The sequence below is a fragment of the Acanthaster planci genome, linkage group LG11, assembly GCF_054643075.1.
Source record: "Acanthaster planci isolate LZ-2023a linkage group LG11, COTS_SCS, whole genome shotgun sequence".
NCBI classification, from domain to species: Eukaryota; Metazoa; Echinodermata; class Asteroidea; order Valvatida; family Acanthasteridae; genus Acanthaster; species Acanthaster planci.
In genome coordinates, this window is record NC_141787.1 from 2360077 (window position 1) to 2386720 (window position 26644).

A 26644-nucleotide genomic window follows, 5' to 3' on the forward strand; every position below is an offset into this window, starting at 1 on the left:
CATGATTCCGTTCACAAACAAGCATGCTGCAGAACCAGACTGCTGAATAAACAAGACATCTCCACGGACCGGACATACACAAAGCTTCACTTGCAAAAACAAGTCTTTTTTTTTTTCATAAATTTTTAAATTTGGGCATAAACACTGTCTGCCCCAAAAATCAATTCTGGCACTGACGGTGTAATACCCACTGCTTGCCGAAAGTCAATAAAGGCACCAAAACAAATACCCAAACCCTGAGAGTTTAAAACATATCCATGATCACAAAATGGGATCAATAGCTCCTGCTTTTACAAATGGCAAAAACATGTCATACCACTTTCTATAGGAAGGAACTTGGCCAAATAAACGCCTCTCTCTGAACAAATACTGAGAGATCAATTCTAGTCCATGGGGAGAAGCCAAAAATAGGCACTACCTCAATAATCCAAATTTAATTTTATACAATGCTTCTTCAGGCTTGAACAACATCCAAATTAATTGTTTACCAATTGCATTCTGCATCCTCCATGTTACGAACCATCTGTGAGTTCACTGCTCACTGCGTCGCTTGCTTGAAAACCTAATTGTGACCAGCTCTAAAAAAAATGGGTAATAAGTCGCCAGATTCAGGTTATGAGCTTTTGATACGGCTGGATTCTGTACATCAAAAGCTACAATGTGATATATGAATGACCCCTGGAGTGCGCTGCATTCCAGAGATATATAGACATTTGTATATCCACATTTTTGGATTCAATAAAAGCACTTTTTGAGAAAAAGCTCATGAAGTGTAGCACTTGGAAACACAATGCTAAGTAGGATTTCCTACCGAATGATCAATTTTTCATCTTTATTCATCAGTATCCATGTTTGTGGTCACAAATTCTGAAAATATAAATATTATAGAAAGTATTAAAGGAAAAAACACAAAATCACTTTTTTAAAGAAATTTTGCCCTCTCCAAATAGAACAGGCCATTACGTGTTTTGGCCTTGCGTGACTTATTACCCTTTTTTGCAGAACTGGTCACAATTTTGATGAAACGTTTGTTTTCCTTGTATACACATCTAAATAATACTAATAATTGTATTTGTACTGTGGCAAACTACACAGGATACAAAGCGCTTACCGGCAGATATATTTTTATTACCCCTTCACATTGGGATCACAACATCTGAACATTCCTGAAACCATCTCAGCTCCCTGGGGAGTATACTAGCCCAATGCTGCCATATCAAGCACAAAGGGCTATACAATCTACCCCTCACAGGTACATGTACCCATTTACTCCTGGGTAGAGAAAAGCACGTAGGGATAAAGTGACTTGCTCAAGATTCCAACATGCTGCCACCAGCTGGATTCAAACCTCCGACCACAAGATCGGAAGCTACAAACCCCAACCGCTAGGTCACATGCCCCCTTTGCCCCTACACGCTCCCACTTGGTGGTGAAAGCATGCTTACAACTATTCTATAAACATTATATGAAGGCTGTTGAAATGGGTGAGTCATTAAACATCTTGAGTCATGTGGCTGTAGTAAAAAAAAAAGTATCAACGCGAGGAATTGTCATGGACTATTACCGGGAATGTACATGTACCACTTGATCTTGCCTCAAGTGATTAATCACAGAACTTCATGGTTCAGTGGACATGGGTCATGTGACTCATGTAATGTCAAGGTGTACAATCATTTGCCACACAGGCGATGACATCATATATGTACATGAATGCTGTTCCATTACCATCAAAATGCCAAGGAAATCCTTATATCATTCTCGTGGAGTCCGTACTCCTCACTTTGTAGCCAGTCACAGAAAGCTATGCCCAGATTTCAGATCCGGACAAGAACATCACTGCTTCATGATGTGTACTGGAAAATGAAATAATACCCTCTAAGAAAATGGGACCTTCCAGAGCAAGCAAGCACTCTACTGGCAAGTCCCAGCTCAGATGTTCAATTTGGAGATTCCGGGGGGGGCTGTCTTTTTGCCCATATATCACAGGCAATGGATGAGTGATGCGGGCACTTAACTCCTAGATCCAGTACAAATCGGAGGTCTCACAGCAAGGAGGAATCGCGTGGATATACAATTTACCAGTGAACTGCATCAACTATTTTCTCTAAAGATGGTCCAACTGCAACACAAGAGGACAGTTTGATTTCTTGTACTTGAGGTTTTACCAGACGGGAGTCAGGAAAAGTGACATCTTGGAGTAAAAATCTCGGCCGGGAATCAGGCAACGTAAGAATCCTTCAGTTTTCAGTTTTGCACATTTCCCCTCGAAACTGTGTATTTCATGTCTGAAAATAATCTCAGAGTCCAGGCAGAAGGCACTGATTGGCTACCTTCTGTCAAGTGACCAGATTAGCATGTTGATGCCATCAGCTGCATATTGGGTGACTAAACTAATGGCTTTGCTTTGAAGTTGCAGGTAACTGGAAGTCACTGTTTATCATTTTTTGTTTGTTTGTTTTTTAAATGATAACCAAAACATAATTTGCCATTCCTGTTCTCTTTATCCTAACTTTTTAAAATCTAACATCAGAAACTTATCCAGATTGGTTAATTCTATTTGACCCTTTTAATATTTGTCCTCATTATCGCTCCAATTCTAGCATTCGTCACAGGTCACTGGACTTTCGGTTGAATTTTGGCACTTGACATAAGTAGGACAATAATTGATAATTGAGGCACGGCCTGGCATACGCACAGCGATCTTATCACGGTTGTCCTCCACCAGCAGTAGCAAATAATGTACTCCACTTCAAATATTTCTCACCAAGTGAAAGGGGGCAGAATACCGCAAATCAATACGATTCTCGTTAGGGCACCCGGCACTATCAAACGCAGAAGTTAATTTTGTCGGCTGAGCACCAAGCAAGGGTCATGTTTACAGCCCCGCCGACGACAAATTGCAGTCCACCTGGACAGCTTTGTTGAAAAGTGCTCAAGTGCTGAGAAAAAGAAAAATCTTAGTGGGCTTGTGAAGAGCAAAAGAGGCCGGGCATCAGTAGGGTAGAGACAGAGACACAGAGAGAGACAGAGACACAGAGAGAGAGAGAGAAAAGCGAGGAAATCTCTGGGTCAACTCTTCAATTACTGTTTGCGCAGTTTGCACATGACAAATCTGCTTCATTGTCCACATCTCCCCCCCCAAAAAAAAAAGACGCTGCAGCATCGCAGGGATATCTTTTCATCTGGCAAAACCCGGCCGAGGGAAAAGAAAATTCAAAAGAAATGGGAAGTTGGACTGAAGGAGAATTCCGGGGTGGTACGATCGTTGCCAGGGGAGCGCTTAATTTCCTGGCCGCAGCACGCTACTCTGAGTCCGAAGTAAATGGAGAGGCATGTTTCTTGCCCAGAGTGTGCTTGATCAATTAGTGGGCGGTCGTGTGGTGCATCCATGCACATGTACCAGTGAGCATGTTTACTTCCAGACCCATGAAATTGGAAAGTCTAGCAAGGTTTGTATTTCCTAAAAAAAAAAAAATCAATTAATTAATGATAAAAAAATCTTGCGGATTATCAGGCAAGATGGTAATCACACTCAACATTACAGGCAATGTACATTACACTGTACAAACTACAAATTCTTGCAGTATGCCAGCATGCTTCTACATGTATCTGTATATCTGTAGTCATGCATGTAGTCTTGAAAAAACAAACAAAAAACTGTCGATGTTCATTATGGTGCTTTTGCAATAGGATCCATGCAAACAACGTTATCATGTCTCCTGGCTTATTCTCCTTTACTACGAACATAACAGTACGTATGTCTAAATTTATTATGAAGTTGTAATCAATTAGACAGCAAACCTAACCTAAGTAGTAAAAAAAACTTTATGTTCATACACAGAACCCATGACCTTTTAAGGTTTGTATTACCTTATGAACCCAAGTAGGAAAAAACTTTGTATTCATGCACAGAACAGAACACATGAACTTTGTTCATGATTCACAGATTCACGCTCTTCTAACCAAATCTTGCAAACAAATAAGAAAAAGAAACGTCACCAAAAAATCTGAACAAAAACAGGAGCTGTTCAATCACGGCTAGCTACAGTTTAAGCCATTTTCCAAATCTTGTCTTCATTCCCGGCTTCAGCTTTATCTGAGGCTCTGAAAGCATGCTTGAAAATTTACTCCAACCAAACCCTCCCATGTTTCGGCAGCAGAAACAGAGCCTCAAGGGACTATAACATTTAGGGAATTGGAAATGCTTCATCGAAAGTGAGAGCTTATGGGCTGCGACTTAATATAACCTAATAATGCCGAGTGAACGAGTAGTTTGAGCTACTTCAAACCAGAATGTTATTCAATGTCCACTTGTCACTCCGTGGATCCAACGACAACTTGAGACTTGGAGGTCAGGATGGGGGGCTTTCTATATGGGTTATTGGGTCAATGCCGCTGATACCACGGTCATGATCGCCCTCAAGGAGAATTTCTTCCAATGGCTTTCAAGGTCATCAATTCCGGAGCAGTTCCTAAGACCCGAGTTAATGACCATGGCGGGCTGACCTTCCAGTTTCCTCCTCAAACCAATCTGTCGTCGTCATTAATGAATTCTGGTCTACCCCTCTGAAACATACACATGCAATTTATGTCGAGACCTTCATTACAAAGAGCTTTCCCGTACAAAAAAGCTGAGTACTACATGAATTATAAGAACGTTCATTGATATCACTCTCAACTGTAAATGTCATTTAACTCTTACTCGGGCCAACCAGGGATTATTAAAATCCAGGCCAAGCCCCTTCACACCTTGTCACGCTTGATCAGGACTTTGGGAAATTCGTGGAAGTGAAGAATTCAGAAAAATAAAAAAAATCAAAACAAGGCAAAGACTGAAGGTGGTGAGAAACACGCCACCAACCCAAACCAAATGGTGCAAACTATCACTGTTTGCAGTGAAAATATGGCAATGCATTTGTAACCAAACACACACCATCTACAGTGGAACGCCGCTATAACGAACATGATGCGGTCCACGCTTAATGTTCAGTACAGCAGTCATTCGGTATAGCAAAATTAATTGCTGAACATTTCATTGCCATGTTAAATAGCGCCCTCTCTTGTCTAACTGAAGTGCACCCTCTTGTGATACTATGATTCGCTGCTTTTGTGATGTTTTGCCGTTGCAGTTGAAGTTTTTAGAAATGTACCGTATCTGTTAATTATCTTTGTTTTTTATTAAGTCTTGAGGTACAAAATTGCTATTTAGTTTTATCCTAAAACTTCTAAAACGTTTGATATTTAAATGTCTGAAATCATTTTTCCTCGGGGGGGTAAAATTAATGCTATTTTTCTTCTCGAGGTTTAGAACACTTGCTGCCACTTTGCACGATGTTTCATGATGCCAACTTTTATCTAACATCACAAATCTTCAAATAGAGCATCATGCATTATTTTGGACCACAGTGATTACCTGACCTAATATAAGAGACGCTTGTGGAACCTTGCTAGGGCAGGGAACCAGACTACAGGTGCATGGCAGGTGCATGATAGCCACGGGCAAGTTGCAGTGATGGCCATTTGTTAACTGATGGTTGATTTGGCCTGGTAATCCAGGAAATAAATGTATTCTGTGCACAGGTTATCAGGGAAAACTGACTGGGTTTCAACAAATGGTTGTCACTCAAAAATTGCCCGATGTGTTGAAAGTCAAAGCCTAGCCTCTCTCAGTGCTACCACAGAGGGCACCCTTCTGTTGGCAACCCCCTACGCAAGCATCAGCTACTTCTACTAGGAAACCCAATTCAAGGCCAGCCACCTTTAAATTCTTGCCCACCGTCCTCTATCAGTGCCATCACTGATGCAACTTTCAGGTCAGTGTCAAACGGGGACCAATTCAAACATTTCAACACGCTTCGCAATCTCTCCCCCATGATCAACTGGAGCAAAAGACCTAATTCCTGACAGCCCCGCTACCCCTAAAAAAGAAAGTCGTCCAATTAGGCCGCAAGTGGCCTGTCATCGGTACCCTTCAAGCTGGGGGGACCAGCTATTCAAATTGATAACAAGCATTAAACACTTGACTTAACTGCCACTGAAAAAATCTTAATGAGAAGCCGGGAATGAGACAAGATGTAAAAAAAAAATGTTCGGGATTCTGGAATGTTCGTGTGGGTGACCTCTCTGAGAAGAACCAGGCAGAAAATAAACAATTTTCTCTTTTCAAAATGAAGAATGAAAATCCATACATTGAATGCCTGGCATCTACAGAGAATTTTGAAATGCACAACATGCCAAGTGCAAAGGAAAAGATTTATGGGAGGGACCATCTAAAATAATACTGAGTGCATTGCCATGCCTGTCGATTGTGTCAATGCACCCAATTTTGTTCAATTCAACCAAGAGATCTTCAGAAATTGTCAGGAAAATGACAGGCAGATTAAAAAAGCCACAACACAAAACAAACAACACACAATCAAATTCAAGTCAAAACAAAAACAAAAAACGCAAATCAAAACAAGGACATGCGATACAACAAAATTAAAACAGGGTTTGGATATGATCTACGACAACAGTCCACCCAATGCTACATTTTGAATGAAGTCTGACATTAGCTGCACAACACGCATCCTCCTTTTTTGTACAATTCTGCTTTCATGTTATTCTCCATAAACATCTTGAATTTGTTCCCAAATGGAAAAACCCTCCAAATGTTTTGGCAGGTGTGATATTTCGTTAAAGGCCAGTGTAGTCCAAAGACAAAAACAGGACATCTATTTCTTCCGCCCACACCCCCGAGACACATTCCTCTTCATTGAGAGCAGCAAGAGGCTGAAAAACAAGACTGACTGGTCAACCCACAAATGGAAAAACATAACGTTTCTCGCAACATGCAAAATTGCTTGGTGCGAAATCCAGAATTTCTAGACAGTTCTTCGGAATGCCCACGGCAAACCAAGAGCCGAATCAGAAGGAAAAACTGCACAAGGCACTTTTTTTTCTTTCAAGAAGGAACGCTACAAATCAAAGTTGGCAGACCCTGTGTGGATTTCCCTAGCTGAAGGCGAATAATTGAATCATACATCTTGGGGAGGGGGAACTAAATCTTCGCTCCACATGACAGATGACAGCTTTGATGTAGGTCTCATATTAAAATATCTAAACTTTATCAATATAAGACAGTCACTGACAAATTTCTTGTGCCAAAAGGGAACAGAATGGACTTGAAATTGATAGAGTCACAACACGACGACAGGATAAGGATCTCAGACGGCAAGCTGTTTACGAGCCTGCCTGTTTTCACAAGCCGTAGGCAAATTACCACAGGGGACTATGATTACAAACAGGAGATCGGGATTTCAAAGTGAACTGGTAAATAACTGATAAACATAAAAACTTTGGTTTTCTTCATTTCATGACATTTGGGTCATAATGAGAGACACTTGGAATTGATGAGATCAAAATTGGCTTTGTTCACAGGGAATGATAAGGACATGTCCTGCCTTCCAGTCAGGCGCTCATCCCATTCTATATCTCACATTATAAAGGAAAGTTTAGGAAATGACATTTTTGACAGACTGCACCTCAGATGGGTGCCCTCTGTAGCTTGGGCGCAGATCCAATAGATATAAATTGGGCCAGGGTTAGAAAGCTCTCAAGATGCTTAAAACAATCTGGAACTCTGACAGGCCACAATATACATGCAAATGTACATAGACGGCCACAGCCAAATAAATCCTCTCCATTAGAACACACACTGGAAGCCTCCCCCTTCCATTAGTCCTGTCTATTAATAACAACACCCTCTATCGGTCTATGGTCACTGCTTTTAACAGACACAACTCCACTCAAGCCGAGACCCCAAAACAAGCAAGTGAATGCCTGGTCCATTATGTGCCATTTTGGTAAACCATTTCCCAGCTAGCTTCAGCAACTTCCGCAGGGCAACCGACCTCCTTTTCCCAGAGTAGCGTTTACTGGTACCTTCTTTGTCCCACTTGTGCCAAAGAATGACTTAATGGCTGATGTTAATGGCGCCTTTTTACGGAAGGGGAAGTGGACAAAAATGTACGACTTGTGCATTTTTTGGGCACATATCCTGTACAAGTGTACAGCACGACAGTGGATGACACAAATTTACCACGTTTCGGAGGAAAACTTTTTACTCACATAAAGACATGTTTGAAAGTACATGTTCATGTTGTGAGAGTGTTTAAAGATTTATTTATACACACACACTGAAGTATATTTCATTGTCCCCATGGTAATGTCCTGCCACTATCAAGGCCAAAACAAACCGCAAACTCTGGAAAGTTTGTTCTTCGTTTGACTAAACTTGGCTACGGTGAGGTGTGGAGTCTTCCACTTCCTCTCCTTCTGTGATCCACATCTTCCCTAGAAAGTCTCACAATTTTGAGACGCACTTTACATTTCTGAAAATGCATGTCTGATCCCATTTTCCTGTGGAAAATCAGGTTGAAGTACACAAAAAGTAAATAAGAGTCCCTTGCTATTGTTTTGGTAGGGCATGGGGGAGTAGGTTGAGAATCTAGTTTTAATCTGATGAGCTCACCGTACACAGAAAATAACAACATGAGGCGACTCTACTCTCACATTGTGTGTTAAACCCTAACTCCCCACAGTGATTTACTAGGAGCCACACCCATTCACACAAATTCCAACACCATATGGTAAACTGTGCACAAAAACTGTTGGATTTTGGGTATGCCTGAACCCATGTTAAAGCACAAGCAGTTTAGGGGTAGAGTACCCAATGCCACAAATTCACACGCTTTACTGGTGTTCAATTCTGTGTGGTTGGGGAAGGTTAGCGTTATGGTGGTCTCCCTACATCAACTGAGGACGACCGCTTGATGCACCTCTCCCCTGCCTGTCCCTCAGAAAACACCGCAAGTGTTTGTGCATGAAAAGAGCCGATACTCAACCTATCAACCACATCACATACGTACACTCTTGTGTCCTCCCATCTCATCATGCCAGGATCAGCCAACATTAACTCATGTTTGCCCTGGGAGACAACCATGACGCTTTTCACTGGGGCCGGCAAAATGCGTCAGAAATGGCGCGGCGACTCTTAGCCCTGACCGACCTTGAGGGTTAATGTGACAAAACCCAAGTGTCCCGGAGGAAATGCTGGTAATTGAGTCGCTGAAATGGCGAATGAAACACTTTCCTTTCCGTGCTCGGGGAGAGAAATCCCTCGAGTTTGCAACTAGATGGAATACGGCCGCATGGTTGCCATACATGCAGTAGTGGTAATTGGGGACCAGTTACTTCATAACAGGCAGCATCGTCCCAACTGTATACATTTCTTTACATGTTAACAGCACAATGTAAACTATGCTCTCGAAATTCTAATGAAGACGAGGCAATCTTAACAATAACACATGTATGGAACAGCTTTGAATTGTACAATACTGAAAATAACTTGTAACATTTAATGGACAGGGCTGATTTGAACAACATTTTAATGTTCCAACGCTGCAGAAGACCTTGATGTTTATTGCATAGGATATCTTGCCAAGGGTTTTTGTGGCTGCTTGCAGAAATGTGTCTCCCTACGGTTTAGTTGACATTTGTCACTTCTGTATGATTGAATCAAACCATGAAATACAATTTCAAGCCAGCCCTTGGTGAAGACTTCAATGGAAATTGCACCATTTATCACAGTCGCTCCTGCGTACACATGTACAGTATTTTGGGGGGCTATGTAGGAGCAACTCTACAAGTACATGTAAATGGACGCCGGCATGTCGCTTGGCTTGCTTTAACCGTCAGGGCAAATGTTCCGGCACGATCCATTCGGGCAAACTTGTGGACAGTGCTGAGATTTTGCCTGATGAAAGAAAACTGGCCCTTGCTATTTGTTCCCAACTGTGTGTATAAAAACTGGCTCTACTCACCGAATGTGTGGTGCTGCATACTGATCTGATACAAAACTGTGTTTCCATGGTTACCGGTGGGTGTACTGAAAGCATACACTAAGCACTGATAAAAAAAGATTCGAGTTCCCACTTGAAGATTCTTACATCCATTTCAGTATATATACATGTACATGTATCAATGTTAGCAAACGTGTTCAGAATTTGTATTAAATAACGAGACAAATACCTTCCAAAATGGATAAGGCATATAATATGTAAAACCATAGAATGGTGAAACCATCAATTGCCATGTGTGTGTCATTCTTCACATACCTTCAAAACATCAGGGATGAATGTAACGACTCTTCTGCACTACTACTAAATCAAAATGCTGGGGATTTGTCAGATTTGGTTATTTTGACGACCAAATGAAGTAACTGTCTCCCAGGTACCGTACAGCACAGCTATTTTGATGGTTAAAGGTAGTAGACTACATTTAAACTTGAAGGGATTGAGAAACAGTTAGGATCTTTTCCTACCAGGATGTTTAGATTACAAAACATGCCCCAGACCACGAAGGAAAGGCTCAGTCAAAGCGTGCTGGCTTTTTTGTCAGCCACATTCTGTGATGCCTCTCCGACGAAGGGCCAAAATAGCCACCATGTGAGCCAACAAATACTACCAAAATGTTGGCCTTCACTGAGTACAAGGAAAAACAAGATTCATATAAGCTGGTCTCTTGACTGAAGAAGGTGATGAGCCTTGGGCAGTGAGTAGGCACATGTGTACCACGCTTATGAACAGGGTACACAGTGCTAGCCACATTGCCACAATATACTGTTGTACCCTCTGGCCTCTACAAATGGCCTTGAAACCGGCTTCTACTGGCCATGAGATACAGTACTATAAACTGCCAGCCACTATTCTTGAAGAGAGGATAAGGATTCCATATTCTGTGTATATCCATGTACACTGTACATGAATATATTCATGCACATCACTTGTCTCACTGTAATATTACTATCATATACAACTTTTTGATTAGAGCATCTTCCTTAACTTGCCATCGACATCACTGAGGCAAAATCAAAAAAAAAAAATCTGATGAAAAACTTTACAAAGAGCACGTAAAAAGAAGACCTGTTCACTGCCACATTTTGCCACAAACAAGAAACTCTGACCAAAAACTACCCGGGCTGGCGCCATTGACATCTACTCTTGCCCTCATTAATTCTCTGTTTTTTAAATGGATTGAGCTCCAGATCCTATGTATGATGATCAGTGATAAAAGTACGGCAGCAGGCTGTGCTGTTTAACGACAGTGTTCGTGTAATTTCATTTAGCCTTAATGGCTGCAAGGCATTGTGCTAAAACCCCATGACAAGGTATTCTGAGCTAGTTGCAAGTACAGTAGACTGCTGAAGCAGACTTCAGAAATTAACCAGGCAGTGCTGCCATGGTAACCAATGCTGCAGCGAATGACAACTAAAATATACATTATTGTTGCTATTTAAAATGCATCCCATTAGCCTGCGACTGAATCTTGGCCGATTAACATTTCTACTGTTCACTTGGAGGAACAAGTTTTGTCTCTTGAACCCAATAGACACTATTCGTAGGTCGGCCATAGTGAAATTGAAAGCGAGGTTAACTTTTCATTTTGTTTTAAAGCTGTGAGTGGAAATAAAGTACTTCCGGTAACATAAAATTCATGACAAATTAATACCTACCAGTTGTACTCTGATGAATAATTACAAATTTGTAGTAAAATGTAACTTGGCGATTTAAGCCATATTTACATAAAATATTGAAAAGGAGGCTTGGAACTCACGCCAACCACAAAATAGTTTGGTGCCATCCTAATTAACAGTGTACAATTTATCAAGCAGATTCAGGGAATAAGATCAAAAATGGCTTCCACATGAACAAGATCAATGGAAAGACTCAGAGCTTTGGTTCCGTAATCACAGGGTCAGATTCTTCTGAAGTCCACACTGAGACCCAACAACCCAAAACCAGGGACTCAAAAAGCAGCATTAAACCGGAGCCCCAAATCCGAGACAAAACCCGAGGGGTTGAAAAATGGACAACGATCTACATGTATACACAAACCAATTAATGGCTCCTCTATGGAAAGCACACAACCTGGAAACACATTGAACAAGTGAAAATGGGGGGGGGGACATTTGGGGGTATCAAAGGTGCCAACGTCTGGTTGATGTCGACGCTGGTATGGCTCCAGCACACACAGAGATATCTTTACTGAGGACCACTTTGTTGAATTCGAAGCATGCTCCATCTTGAACAGATAAATCATTGTACCTTCAAATTAGATTAGGAGGGGTGGTAAAATAACTCATCACACATGTGGCAACATTTTTATTCCCTCTGTCATGTAAAGTAACTGAACTGTATGTCATATTTTGTTGGCATATTTTTCTCTTTTCCCCACTTCTCTTTTTTTTCCTGCCTCACAGGCCAACGTACAAGCACATTTAATGCATCTTTGAGATTTGTAAAAAAAAAATTGTGAAATTCTGCATTGTTTCTGCAAGCATTTAACGTCCTGTATCATTCTTATTTCTTCAATTACTTTTCGTGGGGGAGAGGTTTGAAGTCTGTACACTTTTAGATGAACCAATTAAACTCTAAATACCTTCAAATCAACTAAGAAGATATTTGTCTTCCAACCACAGTTTGTGACAGTTTTCAAAGCTCTCAAAATCTTTCACTACTCTGCAAATTTCTGACTTTTTGGGGGGATGGTGCCGGATCCTCATTCTAATGAGCTTGTCAAAAATGTTTCAACAAGCTGAAGTCACAACTCAGAAAGAAAATTACTTGGAAAATTAACACTCCAATAAATCAATGACTGAATAAAGCCCTGGTTCCATTCAACACGGATGCACTGTTAACAAACAGTTCGTTTAAAATCCTACATCTGACAGTGACAGCTGCAAAATAATATTCTCTGGTTCAACATTCCCAAAGTTGGAAAAAAAATTGGAGCTATTTATGTCCCAATGAAAATGGATCGACCGACCCTAATAAATCTGAATTTACGTCTTCTACATGAGCTCTGTGCAACTCAGTCAAACTTTGGCAGATGACAAGCCCAGCAGCTCTCGACAGAACTGGGTGTACTCCATCGATTTCCCCAATCAATGATTGCACAGGGACCTGCCGACGTGTCGGCCACAAATCCAATCGAACAGTAGCTACGGGCCACTCACTCCGGTACATTGAGGATTAGCCTGCACCTTTTGGAACTCTCATACCAGCACACAGGGGGGGATTAATTACAGACAACAGGCACTTAAGTGATCAGGTGGACCAAGCTTAATTACATGTAATTCTTGCTTGTACATTGCTCTTACTGGTATTTTCCAGTGCATTTACGGCAACACTAAAAAACAGAGCTGAAATTCAAACTCAACCGTAAAAGAACTGATTACAAAGTAAGCAAGTTTACACTATCATGATAAAATCTGAAATTATTTTTAAGAGAACTTGGAGAATATTAATGGAACCTGGGGAAATGTGAGTCCATGTAAAGCCATGGGTACATAGATTTTAAACCATTTATTCTCCTCTAAGGGAACTCAGGGCCACATGTGGAGTGGGATATAACTTGTTCTTTGAGTTTTTGCGAAATCCAAACTCAACTTTTAGTCTCATGCAAGTACATCTGATGAGCAAAACGAGTCCATTTGTGTCTGGGTCATCGATTAGTCCCAATCAAAGTACGCCACTCTCAAACCAGATGGGCACACTTGAGAAAATCAGACGGGGGGGGGGGATGAAAACGAAACCCGGTGGGATCAAAACAAATGGCGCTAATTGAGGCACGCTCGCGGCAGAAACAAATAGAAGATTGCCACATGATCGCACCGCCAAAGCAAGATGGCAAATAAGGGGATCTACAGCACCAGAATCCCCTGTGCAAAAACACACTCCCCACATGGGAGTGGGCATTTCAAAATACCGGGGCACCACTTCACGGGCTCGGATGCGGTGCCACTACATGTGCTATGGCCTTCGATCGATTAAGGGGGGTCTGATTTCATGGCTGTTAAAAGCATGGGCTGAAAACATGCATTTAAGTCGCCTACCATACAAATCCTTGAGGACCTCACTGGCAAGGGTCTTGGCACACTCTAACAACAGCCAAGATTCAATGTACATGTACATGTCCTTGGTACTTAGTAAGTGTAGCGTGTTTCCGCTGGGGTCTGCTTTTCAAGAAATGGGCATCCGGCTTTAACAACAGAGGATGTATTTTTGTAACAGTTACAAATACATTTACATGTCAGACATTGTGTTGGGCGGACACGTCTCATGTGCATGCAGGTTCAAGATGCTCATGATACGGAATAAGAGTGATCAATTTTCACTGGACCTCGTTGGCTTGTACATGTACATGTCCATACGTACTGTACTGTCTTCATGTTGGGTAGCGGGCACCTTGTGGAAACCGTCACCCCAGGCTTTCTCTACTTTGCCAATGATAGGAAGGTACATGAATATGTACATGTACGGTTGTAGATGTATTTATAGACAGACCTAATGGGATGCCCATGAGTACCAGTACAGCACTGAAAAATCTTGGCAAAGCGTGGATAACAACAACCAAAAGAACCTAATATAAAGTGCATGGTGCTTGGCCGCCATCCGCACAGGCTGCCTGCGGACAGCACTGCATATGCAGCGATATACACTCGGTAAAACTACACCGGGGAAGAATACTCCAAGTCAACAGAGGTTGAAGCTGGACACACTGAGTTAATATTTGGCAGCTTTATATTGCGTTGACAATGCACCAAGCCAATCTCGTGCCGCGGGTATCGTGCACATTATAAACAGAGTGCTGCAGACGGCCCATCTGCACGCATGGAGTGAGAATATGGAAGGGGGGAGGTGAGTGGATCGGGGAGTTCTGGTCACAGGAAAATAGATGAACTGTAAACAACGGCATGAAAGTGTTGCATCAGATGTCATTGGTGACATTGACAAAACACAGCAACTTGCGATAGACCTTGCAGTGGAAAGTGTTTCAATAGAAAAGTAAAATGTGGCCCAATCTCACAAAATGAGTCACAAGTCACATGACTCGCTTCAGAATTGAAAAGAATCTCGCACGATATACATCAACGGCAACCCTCAACGTTTTCAGCCACACAGTGTTCATTTTAATCAGGATGCCAAACTGAGTGGTACGTCGCCTGAAAGAAAGAACAGCATTTCTGTTTATCCCTAAATACCAACTGAAAAATATTACAAACTTACTTTGTGGGATCCAGTCACAAACACAGCAAAGAAGTAATTGGAGACAAAAAGCACGTTTTGAAAACCATTGGAAAACAGATCAATTACAGATCTCACATACACAAAGGCAAGACTAATGACCACAAAAAAGACAGACAAAATGACAAGTGACACTCTGAAACAAGGGCAAATCACGGTCTAAAAAAGATATCTTAGTGAACATGTAAATGTAGTCTGTAGTACACGGGTTGTCAATTGGAGGAGTCACCATTAAACAGTGGAAAATGCTGCCTGATTCAAATCTTGTGTCAACGTCACTATGAAGGCACATAAAATGACACTTTGCTTGCCAAAGCAGATGACAGTTAGAATGTACATCGCACGTGACCCAAGCTGGAAAGAAATACCATACCTACAATCGGATTCAGGGCACTAACTTTCACTATTTTTACACTGCAATGCACCTGTATTTTTAGATGCATCAACGTAGAAATACATTTTAATGCATTATGTATCAATACACTGAGTTTAAATGGCTGATTTTAAGGATGCACTTGATAAAGTTGTGTTCACAGAGTTAGCAAAAATTAACAGAACAAGTGTTACAAAAATGACTTTGGTTTTAAAGAGCCTAGCTTATGTATGTGAACATCATTTCCGTGAATGCCAAATATAATTCCTAGTACAATCCCTGCTTCTTTGATCCACTTTTGGGTGGTGAAAAAAACATTGACGGGGAACAAAATTGCTAATGCATGGCTAAGCAGAAGATTTGGCCAATTGCATTCTTTGTGCTCCAGTGAATGCTTCATTTCAGACAGTCTGTGTGCGTACGTGAATATCCCCGCTCTCAAAATGTAAATTCATTTTCTGGTTGATTTGCAGGGGTGAGCGACAACTGCACAGCTGTGTACAGAGCGTTGATGGGAGAGGTCTCGTTGGGTTTTTGTCTTTTCCTGTCAAGTGCTCACGTGGAGCAACTCATATATTCCGACTGGGTGGGGGCGGATACTTATAGGGATAAAAACACTGAAGCGCATCTCAACAGACGCCAGCTACTCACAAATCACAACAGTGCCAGAGTGGAAGATCCAACCAACAGTTCACCCCATTTGCTATCGCTTATGGAATGTGCGAGTCACCATTAAAGAAAACAAGTACCCATTTGAGCTGGAGTTGTCTTATGCCAGATGGGACAGGAAGAATGCAAGGACAAGAGAAGTTTACTCGCCTACTTGCGATGGATGGTACAGATGGATCAGTGTTGACAGCAGGCACTTGTGATGTAGTATAAACCAATCAAGAGCTACCAATTAGCATTTCAATAGGTGAGCGTACTTTGACCAGGCCTGTGTACTTATCACTGACTGATTGCTCCAGCCGTAAGAAAGGATGAAGCTCACAAGGCTCTGCATCTTTGAACCTCAATGAACATGGAGAAATGATCAAAGGATATCAAAGCCTACTTGAATAAAATCCCGGCAACGTGAGAGCGCAGCTTTGCCCCAGCTGGCTGAAAATTCGATACCTGTGAATTCACGCACTTTGCCGCCAAAGCCAACAGTGTTGCCAGGGATACGTGGAGTGCGTCGCCTGATCAAACATGTGCAAACACAGCCAAGTACATGATGGTGATGTTCTTGGCTAATGATACCCTTCCCTCTCCAGCCGTTTCAAATGATCAGAAAGCCTGCACAGAGTGTTGTCATCATCCAGCACTCCCCTCACAGAAATGGAAGGGACAGCGTTAACTGAAGCTATGCTGAACGCGACGACGGAGCCTATGGATTCAATCCCCGCTGGCTGGTACCCGGAAGTGGCCCGAGTCCTGCTGGTGACAACATCATTTCTGACCATCGTGGCTAATTTGCTGGTGCTGGTGGTATTCCAGTACATGAAGGCCCTGGAGAACATGACCGGCGTCTTTGTGAAGTCACTAGCTGTGGCGGACCTGGGTGTCGGGGTGTGTGTCTTTGCGGCCATTGAGTCCAATTGGGCCAACAATTTGCCATATGGCATGTGGTCCTGCAAGCTCATGGCGTACTTTATGGCCACTATGGTGGGCGGCTCCATCCTTAGCCTGACCTGCGTCAGCATCGACCGCTACATCGCTGTCATCAAGCCGCTCAAGTATCGCTCCATTGTGACCAAGCGGCGAGCCCGCATCTACGCTGTAGCTGTCTGGATCTTCGTGGCACTGCTCTTCCTCCCTGCGATGTTCGGCTGGGGTGGCTACATCTTTGAGGAGTACTCCGATGACTGCAAACAACACTTCAACCAGAGCCTGTCCATATCCTTCTACATCATCTGCGTCCTGATCTTGCCGGCGATCCTCACCTCCGCATTTTGCTACTTCCACATCTGGCGGGCATGCCTGGCTCAGACGCGCCAGATAGAGCGGCTGGGGTCCCTCTTCCATGAGGGTGAGCCTCAGCAGGACACCAGCAGCCGGCTCTATGAGAAGATGCTGGCCAAGATCTTCCTGGTCGTCATCAGTGCTTTCTACCTTTCCTGGATCCCCTTCGTTGTCCAGAAGGCTGTGGAACTGGCCACAGACGTGGAGTTCCATCCGGCCGTGAATTTTTGCACGGCCTGGCTGGGCTTCTTAAACAGCTTCTTCAACTGCATCATCTACATCATCTGCCACCGCTCCTTCCGGGAGGGGCTCCACCTCCTCCTCAAGGCCATCTGGCGGAGGGTCACTTCTCTCTGCAAAATATCCAAGGACCGGTGCTTTGCACAGAGCAGGGAACGCTCCCAGAGCCAGGTCATGCAGCTGCGAGAATTTTCAATGACGGATTGTTGATTAAGCCATGCTGGAGAGGGTCTGTCCATACCGTGAGAACTGAGTCAGCTTTACCGTCACCAAACAGGATGATATTCGCATCGAAAAAATTAATAGATATGTTGGAATTGTAAATTTTTCTTTCAAGCCAAAGCTGATTACGGGTATGCAGAAAAGGAAGCTTGTAGTTGGTACTAATTCGAGAGGTACGTCTGTACTGTAAACAATCTCAAAGTACATGTATAATCTACCAGAATGTGGGAAAATGCTTTACGAGTAGTGTATTTATGACTTTTAATTTAAAGATAAATCTTCTCAGCTCAGTTAAACTGAACACCCTAAAATGAATCTTATTCTGTATATATGCCAACAACAATGGGTACAGCATTGTCTAAATTGGATCTATAATGCAGTGCAATTCTCAAGCTGGGAAGACCAAAACACACTAAAGTACATGTACATGTAACTCCTTGGTCAAACAACCATTTTTTGTATCCGAATCAAACGAAAATACTGGAAGTCTCTACTCTCTCCGTACAGTTTAAAGTATGCAGAGGGATCCGCCTCAGAATTTATTGAACCAGAAAAAAAAGGAAATATACTGCTTGGTCAAGTACCTGAAATCAGTTAAAGAAAAACACAGAAAGTGAAAGATGAACAGCCCTTTTTTATGTCTAATCAAGGGGCGTAGAATGGTTTGGTACACTGTACATGTAATTCACTTGATTCATCTAAAACTGAAATAAATGAAGTACGAGTGAGTGTACTTTTCATGTATATCTTGGTTAATACATATGAGAGTAACTGACAATGTCATTGCAACACGGGTGGTTGGCACTGAATTTACAGTGTACAAGTACTGTGTTGGGGAAAGCCAAGCTGTACAGTTTGAGATTGTGGTTATGTTGCTCACCAGATCAGCACAATTAAATAAACATGCCTCAGCCGGGAGAGCAGAACACTATATTAACTGGCGATGTGTGGGAGTTGTAGAAGGCAATATTTCTCCCTATTCACGTGGGCCACGTGAACGCACGCAGGTTAGGCGTACACTGATTGGTGCATGCATACCCCCAGAACAGTGGGGTCCAACGTCCGCCCCACTCCTGCTTTGTTCGTGGGAGTGGGGCAGACGTTGGACCCCACAGTTCTGGGGGCAATGCACGCAAACATCAACCTACACAGGGTGAGGGGGGGCTAAAGGCATCCAGTAGAACCGTCAAACAGTGTTGAAGTTGAGCCGATCACAAGTCCTCTGAAGAGTTCTTTCCCAATTCCGTCCACAAGTCTGTCAATGGGAGCAGCCGTAAGTAACAGGATGAACAATGTCAAAAGGATGCTTTTATCACAGTTCATTTGAATAGCTTGCGACTTGGCTTACAGGGGCGAGATTTGAGGGAACTGATAAATCCGGAAAAGAATGCCTCAAGTCTGTCCCTCAATCCTTCAACAGTTTATCGCACCATGTGTACCGTACCTGCAGTATCCTCGTTTGTTGATTTTTAAAATTAATTTCCGGTAATATTCTTCATCCCCTTTCAAGCCTCTTTTTCCACCTGACTTTTGAGCTGCAAAAAAATTTCCAGGGATTTTTCAAGCCTTAATGAAGTGAAAGACACCCAAGATTGATGACTTTAAGTAATGGAGAGCCATTTTGATCAATCAAAGCGACAATAAACATGTTTAAGAATTGCACGCAACGAAGGAAATGACGCCCGAGTTTTCTGTAAAAGTGGCTAGTATAGTTCTGCAATGAATGGAACATGTACATGTACAGTTAAAAGCAGCCTCATTTCAATGGGTACCACTAAGATCGTGCCGTATTGGTACCCTTCATGCCTTACGCACGCACAGCCCATGGAGTCGAGGTTGAGTTGGAAGCAGTACCGAGTCGTGACGGTTTAATACCCTATACCCCTGCTGTTCAGTAGTATTCTAGTGCATTCCAGCAGGAGTAACAACACTAGAGTGCATGCCCTATCAAAACCTCAACCTGCATAAGTCCAGCATTCTCTTTCATGCAAAATGTGGAAAATACTACTTCCACTTTTGGTAATGGCATACCAAGTAGAAAAATACACAAGTCCTGAATTCATTTTTCCAAAAATCTGGAAATCCGGAAAAATTCTGAAAAATCTCACCCCTGGGCTTAAGACTGAAGGATTTGTGATGGACTTGACTATTGCAGTACTACTGGGGGAGTGACTTCCAATTTACCATTCAAAGTCTAAGCAAAATGCAAGGTACAAATCTCCCGATCCTCGACATAAATCCTTCAGTGAATTGAAAGAGAATTCATCCAAGCAGGTCAGACAAAAAAAAAATGACAATTATCCATCCCAAGAGGGCACTGTTGCCTTTTGAAGACAACCTGATCGGGTTCCACCTTTGATCCACTTTTCCTCTCAGCTTATTCCTGGTTAGCAACAGAGGGCGCTATTCTCTGCAGCTAGCCACCAGCTGATAAGACTTTAAGGTCAAGTTCAGGCAGTCTATTCTTGATACAGGTTTCTTGTTCTCGCACTGGAACAGTGGGAATACACCCCAAGAACACTGGAACAAGTTTACACGCCACCTCCTCGTACGTCAAGGTTTTACAGGAACGCATGAGATTTTAATTTTTGTACAGCAGCAAAAAAATTAGCGAGATGGCTCCAAAGCCTGAGACAATGGGGTGTATTGCAAAATTACCATTAATAAGCTTCCACAGGTCAGAAATGAATGTTTCTTTTTAAACAGAAAAGAATTCAGCCCAATTATCCAAACAGTAACTCTCAAAGAACGTACGTGGACACCGCCACTACAATGCATATTGCTTACCACTCATACCAGCAATAATCGGTTGTACGTTCTTGCCGTACGAGCGGCCAGCCCCCAACCAACAAATCGAGCTGTTCGTGAACATGCGAGAACAAGCCGCCCAAACTCAGCCACTAAGAGGGAGCTCTCTCCCAAGCCAAGAGAGGGTCCTCTTTCTCCAACAGCCATACGACTGCTCCAAGGTTTTCTACAAATGGATGCTGCTGGTGCATGGCAACTATTACCGAAAGGCAACAGTCTACTCTGTATACATTTGCTTTTATGAAGCAGCTGCATGTATCTCACAGGGGTAGTATGCACATGTACATAAGTATTGGTACAGTTCATCGCTATGATACATGAAAATATGGCATCAGGCATACAGGTATTTGTCCCCACAAAGACAAGACTGTACCAGGCATAAAACATCCAAGATTACCACATCCCATACACATGCCTGATCGAGAACCCACTTATCAATGGCTCGTTCACATCAGATGCCAATCTATAGTTTTGCTGCACATGCAAGGGTACACACTCAAGTCAATGTGCTAGCACTGTTCCTGGGCAACAGTTTTGCGGAAAGGCTGCCTGGGTGAAGTAGGAAGTAGGCACAAACAAGCTTTGCTCTAGTCACACACCAAAGATGGAAGGAAGTATACATGTCAATAAGCATTTTAAATAATGCCTGAAATTGTGATGGCAAATGAATATGCCCAAGTATGAAGTACGGTATGACATATATATATAAGTAAACTGTACACTCTGAATACCTCAGGGAACTAAATTCAACCATCTACCCTCAAAACAGGTTATTTATTAGCTCAATTTTGTATTGGAAGCTTAAAAATTAATCCTTTTAGCTTTGCTGCAGGAATTAGTTTGTCAACTTTCAATATCTTGGAAAGCCATCATCAACTAACCACTCTCAAAGCAAAATCATGTTATATTTCTATACCATTTACCCACTGTCAGTAAATGTCTTGTGTAGGTCTACATAACGGAATTTAGTGACACGATTGGAGCGCGTGCACAGTACTTGACAAACTCACGGATAAAGAATTGTCTTACCTTGGTGATGAGGACGCGGTATTCCTCCATCAGCCCCTCACAGTCCTTGACCCCCGCCAGCAGCTGCCACACCTCCCCCCGCAGGGCCTCGGGGATGCCCTTGCGCACCATGGAGCGCAGGGGCTTGGGCCGCACACTCAGGTTGGCCCGCCACTTAGCCAGCAGGTCACCCCAAGTCAGCAGGATGCTCTCTTCGCAGTCCTTGTCCACGTTGCCCGAGCCGCTCTGCAGGGGCTCATCGTCGTCTATCAAGGTAAAACAAAGATAGATCTCTATAGGTCTGATGAGCTGGCTTTGCGTGGTTACAGTTGGGTGCAGGTGGAAGGGGTAGGTGGGTGGTGTGAGATAATTTCTGGATTAAAGAACACTGATCATGTACCCCTTGGCCGAGACTGTATCTGTACCCGTTGACCATGGCTGGGTCAAGGTCTTTGCCCACTGCGTACCCGGGATATTTTGACCGCGGGTAAAATTCAGGGATGAAGAAATCCCTACAACTTCTAGGAGTTAAAAGTACCCCGACTTCTCACGCTTTTAATAGCTCTTGTATGATAGGAATGGCTAGCATTACGTGGGTTTTAGTAGGTGCCTAAAAAGACATGAAAACCTACAGGTACATGAGGAAACCTGAGTCCACAATTTTGGGTTCAAAATCTTGAAGTCAAAAACACAAATCTTAGTTAGAGAAATACCTGGGAACTTATCCTCTAGTATGTCATTTGCAGTTTATCCAGGAAGTTTAAATGTTAAACAAATGCAGCGTTTCGGCCCGATCAGATGAAGGGATTTCTACTTGAGGTCACAAGTACATTACACTACAGAGCATGAAAGGCCGCATTTGCTTATGTATGAAGACACAAAGCCTCAGAAGATAAGCAATGCAAAGCAGAGATATTTTAACCACTTCGGGCCGGTGGCATTTATAGATGTTGATTCTGCTGGACTGGAGTATTTTTCATTTTTTCTGGTTTCAATCTTCTGTACAAATTCATATCTTCGTTTCCTGGACATTTACACCCACACGAAGGACTGTCTGGTTTCTACTCTGATCTGACCGACAACATTGATCTATTGATGCAGGAGTATTTCAGCCAGGCTTGCCGCCTTGTAAAAAGAGCCCCGATTGTGCGGTGTTATGTAATTTTCTTTTGTTCCTGAAACTGGCACAGAGCGCTGCTGACGTCTTTTCAATAGGGGCCAGATTAGCGTGCAGCGCTACTGTGTGGATCATCGCTGCAGCAGTGAAGCGTTTTTGTCCCCAGTTGTAATCTGCTCGCACTGAATGCCACAAACAGTGGTATACTGCTTCAAAACAATGCTGGATTATCTCCGCTATTGACACTAATAAAATGTTGGTAATGCCCAGCAGCCTGGTCTTTTGTTAGGAGCACGGTCTTTTGTTACAAGGCCCATTTCCCTTTGCCTGATTTCGGACACCCCAGCTGTGCATATAAAGAATATAAGTCTGAAACCGGGCTTCCCGGCAGGAAATGGTTAAAAGTACACAGGCTGGTGGGGGAGGGGAAATTTGATTTCTTAACAGAAGTGTGACCTCCCCACGAAATGATGAGAAGAAACATCAGTGACAACGTACCACTCTCTTCCTCGGGGACTGAAGTCATGCTGTCCGGGGTCTGTACCAGGTTGCTGCTGGGGGAGCGCGCAGGGATCCGCCGCCGCTCTCGTTGCGACTCGCTCTCCAGGCTCAGGACCGAGTAAGCCGGCTCGTTCTCCACGGCCGCCTCCGTCTGCAGGAAGGACAGAAAGAGATTCAAGGAATGCACCCTATCCCTGTCCAACATGTTGCACTGGGCAATCCACAGAAATGGCCGGACTGTCACCTGCACGACAATGGAAGCTAATCCCACTTTTACTGAACAGTGTTACTGTTAACAGCAGGCCACGGAGTCACTGATGGTTGGATCTTGGGTTACTGAAGCAAAAGTGTGATCTGATACAACGAAATGGGTCTTGAGGACAACTTATTCACAATTTTGTTTTAGTTTGCATGGAAAGAACAAACCGAGCTGCTGAGTGAAAATGGACATAGGTGTAACAATTATGAGGGCTCCTTCTGATTTCCGTTTTGCAAGATCTGGTACCCTGCGACTAACTTTGTTAGGTTTGGTCACAGACAATTAGGTTCTGAGTTAATGCTTCCATTAATTCTGTCTCTTATCACTTTTTGCTTCAGTAGAGGCTGCAATCAGCGACTGATAAGCTACTTACTGAATATGACGGACTGGGGCTTTTTCAGAGGCTGAGAGATTTTGGGGGTTTCGTACACACGACACATTGGGAATGGGGCCCAGTGGGTATAGTTTGTGACTCCTGATCACAGGGTCAGGAGTTCGAAGCCAGCTGCTGGCCGTAAGCCATGGCCTTGGCCAAGCCACTTAACCCCTGCTTGGCTGTCACCAGTCAGGGAGTGCAAATAGGTAATAGATGGCATTAGATGGGGAGCGGCCTGCGATGGACTGGCAACCCATAAAGGGGAACATAACAATTCCCAGTCATTCCATGCTGGGGAAATTGGAACAAAACACTGGCCTGCCAAGCCAGAGTATCTTGGCTTGCTCACACACTACCCCAACCCATTTCCAAAAAAACCCACAGAGCACTGTCACTGACGATAAACAAACCTCTTCTAGCATCAGGTAGAAGAATTCGTGCACAGGCTTCTTGTTGAAGTACCAGAATTTCTCTGTGGAGGGGAAGATGCGCACTTTGGTCTCCACAACGAATCGGACTGGCTCCTGGATACCAGTGATCACCAGATCCACGGCAATGGTCATGAACATGCCTTTATCTGCGAAGGGGAACCAGACAAGACCAAAGTGAGATTGCTGCAGCAGGCTCCTGGCTACAGTGGATGACCAGAGCTACAGGAATTTGGAAAGCACCACAGTGAACTGAAATAGGAACCAGACAACATGGCTGACTTCAGTGATGCTTACAAGGCCACTTTTGTACAGTAACAGAATTTGATTTTGAAAGTACTACCTGCATTCTGCAAGTTGAAGGGCTGCAGAAACTTTCAAAGAAGGAATGATTTTTACACATTTTTCCCTTTCAAAACTGACTAAAAAGCAAGTAACTATTTTCATGCAAATTTATTCTGATTGTTTGATGACATGTTCATGTGTGTGTAGATGTCAACACGAGGAAAGTGAATAAAAAGTTTCCACACTGTTTTCATCGTTAGAACAGCAGTCATGATTATCAAAGCAGAAAAGTGATGTCCAACATGGAGAACTTATTGGTAGTCTGTGTGGTTGCAGCACGAGTTGGAAACTGCTTAGGTTACCAGCCAAAATGTTGCGTGACATGTGAAGCTGCATTCCTTATTCCTATAAGATCTCACAAAATCTAATGGATTTGATAGGATCTGGCAAGGTGAAGGTCGATAGTCATTGGGACCTACCCAGGCCTGGAGGAGACTCGGTGTTGAGCACCTCAAGGTCTGCTTTATTGGGGTCCCACATGCTGTAGACAGTGTAATTCTTGCCATCGGAGCTGGTCTCAAGATTAACCTTGGAGAGATCATAATATTACACAGAGATTTAATCAAGTCGATCATAAGCCGATTACACGCCAGTCACAAGGTAGTCTCATGCCAGTCACATGTCAGTCACAAATCAGTCACAAGTCAATAACAAGTCAGTCACAAACAGTCACAAGTCAGTAACAAGTCAATCACAAGCCAGTCACAAGTCAATCATAAGCCAGTCACAAATAGGCCACAATCAGTTACAGTCAATCACAAGCTAGTCACCGGTCAATAGCAAGTCAGTCACAAGCCAGTCAAAAGTCAATCCCAAGCCACTCAAGAGTCAATTGTATGTCAGTCATAGATGAGTCACAAGTCAGAGCCAAGTCAATGTCAAGATAATCCCAGTCATCCTTAAAGTCAGTTGCAAATCAACATATTGTAAATCAACCAACAAACTGCAGAACACCGCCTAATGTCTATCATGTTGTAAGTCACATGATGAGAACTATCAATGAAAAGTTTTGTGCAGGGAGACAAGGCTCACAAGGGAAACTATAACCGGGATGTCAAAGGTCATTCAGACTTACCACATCCAGGAGGTGCATCTCCCTGTCTGGTACCTCTCTCCCTGGACTGATGAGAAGACCAAAACATCTACAAAATGAGAGAGGGACAAACAAGGCACCGGTTTAAGACTGCGGACTGTAATTCGTTTGTTACACTCCTACTAGACCTCCTATATGTACTAGACCTCCCATATGCAAGTACTTCACCTCCCATGGAAAAGTGCTGGACTTTCCACTGGCAAGTACTCTACCTTCCTCTGGCAAGTACTCTACCTCCCTCCGGCAAGTACTCTACCTCCCACAGGTAAGTACTCTACCTCCCTCTGGCAAGTACTCCATTTCCCCACCAACCCACCTCTCTATGTTGAGGACCCGGTGGTGGCTCTGCTGCACGGTCACCACCACCTCCTTCTTGACGCCCTGCCGCAGCTTGAAGCAGCGCTTGTCCCGTGGCACCGCCCCAAAGTTGCCCCGCCCGTCGTCCTCCCGGATGTCCACCAGCACGGGGATGGTGAAACTCATCAGGGTCTCGCGGGGCGAGGTGGGGGCACCGGGGGCACCGTCCACCAGGCCTGGGCTGCGCGGCACGCGGTGGAAGGCTTGGCCGAAGCAAGTTAGGATTCGCTGGACCTGAAGAATCCATTCAGACAGTATTAGTGCATTCATTTTGCGCAGTTATGACTCGTAAACTGAACATCATTCAAACAGTTAAAAAGTGTATCAATCAACACCAATTTTCCTCAATCCCACATTGAGCTGATCAGGAAAAGTGTTAAGTGAAAGTACCTTCCTGAATCCTCCAAATTCTAACAAGGTGCAGTGACCCACTGGCACTTTCTCT

At 43.3% G+C, this 26644-nt stretch overlaps 2 protein-coding genes across 5 annotated transcripts in view; one reads left to right on the top strand and one right to left on the bottom strand.

Annotated features, from left to right (window-relative positions):
* The window catches only part of LOC110975764 (rab GTPase-activating protein 1-like), a 60647-nt gene that overhangs the window by 19618 nt on the left and 14385 nt on the right, over window positions 1-26644 (bottom strand). For all 3 annotated transcript variants that reach the window (XM_022228528.2, XM_022228526.2, XM_022228527.2), the window contains exons 5-10: window positions 26159-26433; window positions 25825-25891; window positions 25169-25277; window positions 24387-24553; window positions 23339-23492; window positions 21745-21989 (exon numbers count right to left, since the gene is read on the bottom strand). In XM_022228528.2, coding sequence (XP_022084220.2) covers window positions 21745-21989; window positions 23339-23492; window positions 24387-24553; window positions 25169-25277; window positions 25825-25891; window positions 26159-26433 — 1017 coding nt within the window. The remainder of the gene's footprint in view (window positions 1-21744; window positions 21990-23338; window positions 23493-24386; window positions 24554-25168; window positions 25278-25824; window positions 25892-26158; window positions 26434-26644) is intronic.
* LOC110975765 (G protein-coupled receptor 52-like) lies at window positions 1786-19574 on the top strand. 2 transcript variants are annotated; one of them, XM_022228530.2, is made up of 2 exons: window positions 1786-2226; window positions 15975-19574. In XM_022228530.2, the coding sequence occupies exon 2, from the start codon at window positions 16822-16824 to the stop codon at window positions 17893-17895; it is 1074 nt and encodes a 357-aa protein (XP_022084222.2). In that variant the 5' UTR covers window positions 1786-2226; window positions 15975-16821; the 3' UTR covers window positions 17896-19574. The 2 variants fall into 2 exon arrangements, with proteins under 2 accessions (XP_022084222.2, XP_022084223.2); XM_022228531.2 differs by lacking the exon at window positions 1786-2226 and adding an exon at window positions 2261-2416.